Source organism: Propithecus coquereli, unplaced genomic scaffold, assembly GCF_000956105.1.
Source record: "Propithecus coquereli isolate 6110/MARCELLA unplaced genomic scaffold, Pcoq_1.0 Scaffold344, whole genome shotgun sequence".
Lineage (NCBI taxonomy): Eukaryota > Metazoa > Chordata > Mammalia > Primates > Indriidae > Propithecus > Propithecus coquereli.
Genome location: NW_012149108.1, coordinates 2999090 through 3010013, shown reverse-complemented (window position 1 = coordinate 3010013; position 10924 = coordinate 2999090). Strand labels below are relative to the sequence as shown.

Genomic DNA, 10924 nt, shown 5'->3' with positions numbered 1-10924 from the left:
ATGCAAGGTGATATATTTCCAGGTTGGACACTTTTTTGTGACTAGACAAGACTGGATGAGGCACAGCAGGCATGTCCACCATCTACTTGGAAGGTCTCTCATGTGCTGTTCTCTTTTGGAGAAACAGTGCCTTGCAGAAATTCACGGGAAGAAAAAAGGGGGATTTATGTGCCTGGCTCTCTCTTAGCTCCCATTTCCCATTATTCTAATTTTACCCCATGAATATTAACTCCCCCAAACTTCTAGGTTGCTAGTGGCAACTTGGGATGCCAGATCCCATGCCCTGTGTTAGGGAATTTCATCCAAGTCTAGAAAGGGTGGGAAGAGACAGAAACTCTGAGCATGTGGTCAGTGAGTACCAGAATCTGATGTGATACATATGCCATGTCAAATACAATGCGATACTGATTTTCTAATTTTCCAGAAGGAAAAACAAGGCTTCAGCATCTGTGTGGTTTATATCTTATGTGTGTCCATGTGTGTCGTCCAAAATCATCAAAATGGAAGGAAGACCATGTACAGCCTTCCCACACTTATGTGCAGGACCTCTCATCTGTGTGTCTCACAAGGTGAGAGTGGTTCATATGAGCTTTTCTGCAGTTCTCATACGGGCAGCTGTAAGCCCTTGAAACTAAGGATCCCCCTCTGTGTGCCCTTTCTTGGGCCCTGGAGTTTGGCTCTGCTCTCTGTGGAGAAGATATGGGCTGCTCAGGTGGTGAGGGGCCTTCTTGGGAGTCTGGCTGACTCACAAGAAAGTCCCGAGATTCCAAAACCAGCAATGATTGGGATTCAGCTGGGACATCCCAAGTCATGGAGATCTCTGGGGGTAATATCTGAGCCAGAAAGCGGAGCACAGCCTGGGCCTCAGTGGCAGGCATGGTTGAGGCCAATAACATTTGGGTGTTAGAGAGGCTCTGTTGGAAGGTACTGTTGAGGGGCCAGAATAAGGCATTGTTGGGGCCCTGATGTGGAGCATCATGGAAATTCCATTTGAAGGTGAGACTGGCAGCCCCCTGGGGGACATCCTTAGATTCCCATTAGGTCATGGCCATCTCTGTAATATTGGGCTTTCTTAAGGGTATCATCTGGGGCCCCTTGAAAATCATCATCTCTTACTGGGAAGGATATACTCTCCAACAGTAAAGTATCTGGGAAGGAGTGGAGAATCACCTGGGGATAGTAGCTCACACATGCTTAGTAGCTCACACAGTGATATACTGAACTGTGGCCCTACTTCATGCATCATATTCTGCCTGGATGCCTCAACAGACACGAAGAGGGTCCTCAACATCTCTATGCCCTGAGGAAAGTGTTGAATGCCTGGTAGGCCATGGTTCTAAGAGGTGTGCACTCCATGCTTCCAGAAGATGGAGACATGTCCAAGATGGGCATTGACTTCTCATTACCCTGTGCCAGCTGGTGCTCTGCCTGCCACTGACTCAGCTCCTTAGCTTCCTGCTCCATCTCAACCTGGGATCCATTTCACATCAGTTGTGTGGGGTCGAGACCAACTTCAGACCAGACAGGAAACCAGCTGCCTCCTTGGTGTCACAGGCAGGTGTCTCAGCAAGCCACAGTCACTGCACTCAGCCTCTAATTAATGCTGTGCCAGAGCAATGCCTGTTTAAACTTCACATGAAGGCTTTGTCTAGAAAAGGAAATTCGCACTAATTAGCCCATGAGATTCATAGATCCTTGAGATCTGGGTCTGTAGAGATATCTTTCTTTTTTTCTATCCCATAACCCCAAATATATTATGGTCACATAATAGACATTCAACAGAAATTCATTCAACAAAATTGAAATGACTTTGCTTACTTACAGGTTGTTTACAAAATTAAATGTGTAAAATTTTATTAAGCTAAATAGTTTATTTGTCTCAAAGCTAAGTTGTTTATTTGCTCATATCTGGAGAAACAGAAGTTTTTGGTAGGTTTTGACTGTTGGTGGTTTTATATTTTACTGAAAGCATTTAACTATATTTCAGCAAGGTAAACATAAAAGAAGGTTAAAAGGAGTAGTTTTTTAGATAGCTAGGTAGCTAGTATTTGACAGTATAAATTGAATCTGTCCCTTATCTTATAAAGGCAGAAGACACTAAGAATGAGTGAAGAAAATTGGACTTCTAAAATGATAAAATATTCAGTAACTCTACTGGAAAGAAAATCTTGTTTTTCATAACTTGATTTCTAACCAAATTTATGTTATATGAAAAAAAACTGCATAGAAAACACTTCAGTCTCCTATTTCATTTTGAAACATATTTAATAATAACAAAAACAATGGAAACACCACAACCAGAACCATTGTTTGAGTTTCTGCAATGTGTCCACTTTTTCTAGGTGTTTTGCATGTTACCTTGCTAAACTTTACAATCACCCTATTTTATAGATAATGAAAGTGAGGCCAAGAAAGGTTAACAAATGCCAAAGGTTCTCAGCAAGTATGTAGCAATATCTATTTCAAGTTCAAGGTCTGGCTGATCCCCAAACTCATGCTCCTTTTCTATCAGTATTTCTCAACCTTTAATTATCATCTTAATGATTTTTGCTATATCTGAATATCACTTGGACTATTTTTCATTGTAGTAAAATTTATATAACATAGAAAATACTATTTTAGCCTTTTTATTTATTTGTTTATTTATTTTATTTATTTATTTTTTGAGACAGTCTCGCTCTGTCGCCATGGCTAGAGTGCCATGGCATCAGCCTAGCTCACAGCAACCTCAGACTCCTGGGCTCAAGCAATCCTCCTGCCTCAGCCTCCTGAGTAGCTGGGACTACAAGCACGTGCCACCACACCCGGCTAATTTTTCTATTTTTAGGAGATGTGGGGTCTTGCTTTTGCTCAGGCTGGTTTCCGACTCCTGAGCTCAAGTAGTCCTCCCGCCTTTGCCTCCCAGAGTGCTAGGATTATGGGCATGAGCCACCACGCCTGGCCTATTTTAGCCTTTTTAAAATATTTAATTCAATGGCGTTAAAGTACACTCACATTGTTGTGCAACCATCATGGCTACCCATCTCCCAGACTTTTTTTATCTACCTAAACTAAAACTCTATACCCATTAAACACTAACTTCCAAGTATCTCTTCCTTCCAAGCTCTAGTAACTACTGTTGGACTTTCTGTCTCTTGTAATTTGACTATCCTAGGTACCTCATATAAGTAGAATCATATTATATGATTTGTCCTTTTATGTCTGGCTTATTTCACTTAGCATAATGTTTTCAAGGTTCATCCATAACGTAGTATGTATTTCATTTCTTTTAAAAGAATTCCATTCCTTTTAAAGGCTGGATACTGTTCCACTATGTGTATATACCACATTTTGTTTATCCTTCCATCCATCGATACACATCTGGATGTTACTACTATTGTAAATAATGCCTCTATGGACATGATTGTACAAATATCTGGTCAAGTCCCTGATTTCAAGTCTTTGGGATATATGCCCCAAAGTGGAATTGCTGGGACACATGGTAAACCAAACTATAATGTTACTTACTTAATATATTTCTAAAAGTCACCTCACATAAATTAAATAAATATTTTAAGGGACATTTTGTTATTGATATAGTAAATAATTTGTTATTATTGATATAGTTGGGATACACTTGATTCATCTTCAATGATAAACAATTCCCACAGGAAAATGTTATATCCTGCTTATTCTCAATATCCCATGGGGAACCATGGGAGAAGAGGGAATTCTAGTCAGTCAGAGACTCAGGCTGGCAAAGGCTCCAACATTCCTAGAACTTTTCAGTTGCAGTGGTAGCCAAAAAAAAAAAAAAAAGAATTCTAGAAGGTCTCACAAAGGCAATCACATGCTTTAGCCCGAGAATGACTCCCATAGTATCTCTCTCAGCTCATTGGTGAGAAACAGTCACATAATCCTGACCAACTACAAAGTGGGGCAGGGTAGGAGGTGAGGGATAAACACCTCCTACGTATCCAGAAGAGGAGAAAGGCATGCAGTGTGCACTGTCTGTACCAAAATGAGGAACTAAGCTCACTTTCTTTATAGATTATAACCAAAAAATACATAAATAACAATTAAAAATAAGCTTTTGCTATCTAAATTCATTTAAACCATCACCAGAGATTTGTATGCTGCCTTAGTGAAATATTAGCTTATGCTTGAGAAATGAAGTCCACTCAATGACAATAGCCTTTTATTGGTTATCTCCAACTAAAACAGAGACTATCCTAGCAAGCAATAAAAGAATGAAGAGAATTTGAATAAAGAGGAAATATTGTTCAGAAGAAGAAAATAATTCATTTGCTTATTAATTTATACAAATTTATTGTCTAAGTACTACTCTAGGCACTGAGGGTATAATAGTAAAAAAGATAGAAATAGGCCAGAGACTCAGAGGACTTACTTGACTGCTTAGCAAGAAACACAGACATTAAAATGAGAAATAGCAGGTTCAGTGATTATGATAAAGGAGATTTGGGAGCATATAACCAGACAGACCTAAATTAGCATGGGCAGAGTTCAAGAACATTTTCTGTGTGGACATAAATAATAAATTTATGTGTAGGAATAAAAAAGATGAGGGGAATATTATTTTAGGCAGAGGAAATATCATTTCAAAATTCTTGAGAGTAGGAAAGAGCAAGGCAAATTAAAAAAATATTAAACACATTCAAAATTTCTGGAGTAAACAAGAAAGCGTAAGTCATTAAATAGACATGGCACTGAACAATACATGCTCTCAGGGCAGTGAGAAGAAAGGATTCCTGTTACGTAAGATGGGGTTTCTTGACTCCATTTCATAAGAGACTCCATGGAGTCTAAGAGAGGGTAAATCATAACCCCACAGCCTGTACATATCAGAGCCTGCATTTGAACCCAGTTTTTGTGATTTCATTAGCAGTGCTTTTTAAAACTCCACGATTGTCATCTAAATTAAATATCACATCAGAGACTGTTTTCTTTTGAGAAACATGGTAGGAAAGTAAACCTAGGTTATATAAATTTGTAATTGTAACACGTTTGGGAAAAAAATAACATTCAAAAGATCTCATACAAAAAGTATGAATTAAAATATGGCTAATCAATTATAAGAATTTAAAATTATTCCACCTTGGTAATTGTGAAAAACATAAATTAAAACAATGAGATATTTTATCCTTTTCAGTTGGCAGGTTTTGTTGTTGGTAGTGGTGGTTTTTGCTTTTATGACCTCTGGAACACTAACATTTTAAACACTACAGAGACTATGAATTGGCAAAGACTTTTTGGGTTGTTATTTGTATCAAGAACCATGTAGTTTATCTCATCTCATTTTTTCACCATGTAATTCTGTTCCCAGAAATTTCATCTAAATAATCAGACATATGCACAAAAATTTAGAATATATATATATATATCTAAATATCTATATCTTTCTAATTTATATCCCAACATTGCTAATAGTGACAAATTAGAATAACTGAATGTTTTTGTTCAGAAATTTATGAAATGGCATATAGCCATTATAAAACATACCATAAAGGAAAATTAAATGTAAAGAGAAAATGTTTAAAAATTATAAATTTGCAAAATACACTTTAAAATAGTATATAGGATATAAGTCAACTATATGAAAGAGTTTGTGTGTAGAGCTAAATTCAAAGGTTATATATCAAAACGTTAACATTTGTTGTTCCAGATGAATTTTGACTTGTTTTCTTAGCCTTTTTCCCCTAATTTTCTGTAAGTAACATTCATTACTTTTACCAAACAGTATTTGATTAGAAACCATGCTTAATACAGAGGGTCTAGAGAGCAAATGATAAAACAATTGTATGGTATATAGAACAAGAAATTCTTTAAATAAATTTGAATAGAGATACTGATATTCTGGAGCATTATAATGCCTTCTAAAACAATTTCCATATTGTCTACATATGTATATGTTACTATGCTTATGTATAACAAACAGAATTTCTTTCCTCCACAAATCTTTTCCTTTTTTGCTCTACTCTTTTTTCTTTCTCTACTCCTTCTACTAGGGTGTGTTCATAGCTCCATCTTAGACAATCTATTTCCATTGTCCTCTGGACTGCAATTCAGTGAAACCACCTGCCAATAGAAAGTCGGGCTGGAGAAAACACCTAAATGGAATGAGCCTGCCAGATTCTCTTTTCTGCTCATTGGGACTCCGATTTGTGTCCAAGGGATTGAATATCGAGACTGTATGAAGCCAGAGTTGTGGTGGATGTACATATGCCAAAGTGGGGAAAGGGTCTGCAGAGAGAATAGATAACATGATGGGAGAAAAGCAGAGATGATGGACAGCAGGAGTAAACTGAGCTCCTGTTTTCCAGTGTCTGATTCTAGGCTCTGTGACTCTTACCCCATAAAATATCCTTCCAATCAATTCTCTTGTATTAAATTACTTAGAGTGAGTTCTACTATTTTCAATGCATTCAAAAGATCCCAGGCTAAGATGATATATGATAGTCACTAAATAATCTATGTTTGATTTTTATATGACTTAAATGTGGCTTCAGAATTACAGAGAAAGATTGAATTTGAGAGTTCAGAGGGTATTTTAGGAAACCTCTACATCAATTTCCTCTTACAAAAGACTTACTGTAACAACATGACTAATTTTAATTCATCTTCCTTTTGCTTACCTACAGCAAACGAGGGCTATCTCATGTGACAGCACTTTACATTTTACTTTATATTCTTTTTTATCTTTATATCAGACCTTCAATAAATGAATATATTTGCAACATTCCCTTTAAGTCTTCCCGATAACATTGGAACTAATAATAATTAGTCAATAATTTCAGATCTTATTTTCATTTCTTTCCATCCCTCATCTTATATATCAACCCACAGTCAGGCATTGCCCTCTTTAAGATGTATTTTCCTTCGCACTTCAGGTTTTTTTTTCTTTTTATTATTGTCAAATAATACACATGCATCATGGCTTCTGTGTGATGAGGCAACTAGGCCATGATATGTCACATAATGTGTAGTAATAGAATATGGACTGTGGGACCACACAGAATTAATTTGCAAATGATGTGATCATAAGATAATTCCCTAACTGCTCTGAACTTTAGTTCCAATGTTGGTAAAATAGTTACAACCTCTAATCAACAGGGCTGTTACCACTATGCATTGAAGGATCAAAACTAACTGATAATAGAAAACAATGAAAATTTTAAAGTCGAATAATAGACATTCAAGACTCAGAATGGCAGGAAGGTGGGAGAGAGGAGTGAGATGAGGAATTCTCTAATGGGTACTATGTACACTAAACAGATGGTTACACAAAAAGCCCAGACTTCAGCACCGCACAGTATATCCATGTCAGAAAACTACACTTGTACCCCTACATCTGTAAAACTAATAAAAAATTAAAATTAGTAGGTTGAAGAAAATTAGTTCTTAAATATCCCTTGTTAAAAATAGCTCTTAAATATATCTTCTATACCTACATATTATATGAAACATAAAGTCATTAATGACTTTGGATTGACATGTATAGTCTTTTTTTCTTTTCTTTTTTTTAAGCCAGTCAAATTTAGCAATATGGGGGTGTGTATATCAACTTTAGTAGCACTAATGTTAATAAGTTCTGATAACCCACTACCATCAGACCAGCCAACATTTATGTAGTCTTAATATTATTAAACATTCTGAAAGATGTTTTTACCTGAGTTAATACTAGATGTCATGCATAGTACTAGGTAGATGTAACTAATTTCATTTTTACAGGTGAGGAAATTAAGATTTAGAAAGATAATTTACCCAAGGTCCCATAAAAAGTGGATTCATCATAGTACCTGGTGCAAGGCAAATTCATGTTTTATTTTTTGGAATTCTGTAAATTTTTTTCCAAATATTTTCAGCCAGAAGTTGGTTGAATCCACAGATGTGGAACCCACAGATATGGAGGAAACAATGAATATGGGAAGATGTGCATCAGTTACATGCAAATGCTGCATCATTTTATTCAAAGGACTTGAACATCTGAAGATATCAAATTTACCAATATCATTTGGTCCTGGAACCAGTCCCCTGTGGATACTGAGGAACAACTGTACTTGACACACTAAATGTGGCTGAAAGAACAGATAAATTTAAAAAAAAAAAAGAATAAAATGATATAATTACTTTATTCTTTTCCTAATTGACATATAATAATTATACATATTTATGGGGTACATAGTGATATTTCCCTACATATAATGTTTAGTAACCAAATTAGGGTAATTAGCATATCTATCATCTCAATCATTCATCATCTCTTTTGGTTGGGAACATTAAATATCTTCTCTTTTAGCTATTTGAAAATATATGTCATTGTTAACTATAATCATCCTATACTGCTATAGAAGAGTAGAAATTATTTCTCCTATCTGGCTATTATTTTGGCTTTAACAACTCCTCTCCCTATTCTCCCCTTTTCATCCCCTTCCTAGTCTCTAGTATCTTCTGTTCTACTCTTTACTTCTCTGAGATCAAAGTTTTTAGCTTCCACATATAAGTGAGAACATGTAGTGTTTAACTTTCTGTTCCTGACTTATTTCAATTAACAGTGTCATCCATGTTGCCACAAATGACAGGATGTTACTCTGTTTTATGGCTGAATAATATTACATTGTGTCTATATACCACATTTTCCTTATCCATTTATCTACCGATAGACATTTAAGTTGATTCCATATCTTGGATATTGTGAATAGTGCTGCAATAAACACAGGACCACACATATCTCTTCATTATACTGATTTCCTTTCCTTTGGACAAATTCCCAAAAGTGGGATTGCTGGATCATGTGGTAGTTCTATTTGTAGTTTTCTGAGGAACCCCCATACTGTTGTCCATAGTAGCTTTACTAGTTTATATTTCCACCAACAGTGTATAAGAGTTCCCTATTCTCTGCCTCCTGACTAGCATTTGTTATTTTTGTCCTTTTGATAATAGCCATCCTAACTGGGGTGAGATGATATCTCACTGTGATTTTGATTTGCATTCCCTTGAGAATTAGTGATGTTGAGCATTTTTTTCATAAATGTACTGCCCATTTGTACTTCTCATTTTGAGAAATGTCTGTTGAGATTATGTGCACATTTTAAAATTAGATTTTTTGTGGTTGAGATGTTTGAGTTTCTTATATAATCTGGATATTAATCCCCTGTGACATGAATAATTTCCAAATATTTTCTCTCATTCCATAGGTTGGCTTTGCACTTTGCACAGTTTGGGCTTTTCACTTTGCACAGTTTTGCTATGCAAAAACTTTTTAATTTGATATAATATTATTTGAATATTTTTGCTTTTGTTGCCTGTGCTTTTGAGATCTTATTCATAAACTCTTTTCCCAGACCAATACCCTAAAGTTTTTTTTAATTATTTTTTTATATAGTCTTCTAGCAGTTTCATAGTTTCTGGTCTCAAATTTAGATCTTTAATTCATTTTGATTTGATTTTACTATAGAGTAAGAGATGAGGGTCTAGTTTCATTCTTCTGCATATGGATATCCAGTTTTCCCAGCACTATTTATTGAAGAGACTGTCTCTTCCCCAGTGAATGTTCTTGATGCCTGTGTCAAAAATCATTTGGCTGTAGATATGTGGATTAATTTTTGGATTCTCTATTCTTTTCTACTGGTATATGTGTCTGTTTTATGTTAGTACTATGCTGTTTTGGTTACTACAGCTTTGTAGTATATTTTGAAATCTGGTAGTGTGGTGCCTCCAGCTTTGTTCTTTTTGCTCAGGATTGCTTTGGCTATTTGAATTCTTTCCCAATCATTTATTCATTCAGCCGTTCCATAACTATTCTTTAATAGAATACTGGCTTCCCAGCAATATACAAAACATGGCAAATATAGCTGTGAACAGAACAAAGTTTGGAAAGAGATATTTGTTCCTGAGGAAAGTAGATTACTGTAGCTGCTTTCTGATGTCACCAAAATCATATAAAAACCAGTGACATAGCCAGAATTTCCTAATTGTATGGTATTTTTTTTTTAATTTTTGTTTTTAAAACTCTTTTGATGGGGACTTTATTACTTCACAAGACAATCCATTTCGTATTTAAACTGCTTTTTGCCTCTTCTATTGTGTCCAAAACATCTTCTCTACAGCTTAGAATTACTTGATTCTGAAGTTTGGAATAATTAAATAGATAATTTTGGCTAACAGTTTACATAAAAATTTGTTGACCTGCAGCATCCTTTGTTTAAATAAAATTGTTTTGAAAATACGAACGAAAAGGATAGTGCTGCTCTGGATGAAGCTGACAGTGAGATCTGAGCCCCGTAAGTGAGACCTCTTAATGGACTCAGTGGAACACAGTTTGAAAATGATCTTGTCTGACCCCATCACTGCAAGCATCATAAAATGGAGATATAGAGAGACAAAGAAAAATCTAAGAGCACATGCCTGGTCAGATGAAGAGCAAGAATCAAAATGCGGGTCCTTCAATCCCAAACCAGTGCTTTTCTCTTTCTAACACACAGCCACCCAACTCATGCCGCGAGTTGCATGTTCTGGGGCACCATGGAATGGGTAACTTTCAGATATTCTACCCTTCACTATACTGGCCTCTCATCTGTTCCCTAAACACACGAAGCTCATTCCCACCATTGAGCATTTGTACTTCTGTTACCTCTGTCCTGAGTGCTTTGGCCTAAGACTTTTATTTTGATTTTTATTTTGTTAATGTGTTTGATTTCTTGATTATTATCTATCTTCTGCCAGAATGGAAGTTCCCTGAGTCTTTCTTGCGGACAGCTGAATCTGTAGTACTACAAAAGTACCGAATACATATAGGGCAGGCATTTGATAAATATCTTTTATATGAATGCACAACAGGCAGAGCCGTTGCAGGTGGGGGCTTCCTGCTGCCTGTGGTGGTAGAGAGTTTCTTATTGGAAAAGCAGAAGTCAAGTGACCAGTCATC

General features: G+C 36.0%; 1 protein-coding gene across 1 annotated transcript; it reads right to left on the bottom strand.

Moving 5' to 3' along the window:
- Positions 1-533: 533 nt before the first annotated feature.
- On the bottom strand, positions 534-1464 carry KLF17 (Kruppel-like factor 17). Its single transcript, XM_012651002.1, is given in 5 exon segments — positions 534-914; positions 917-1040; positions 1042-1184; positions 1187-1356; positions 1359-1464. Coding segments are annotated over 5 exon segments (924 nt in total).
- Between the last annotated feature and the right edge of the window lie 9460 nt (positions 1465-10924).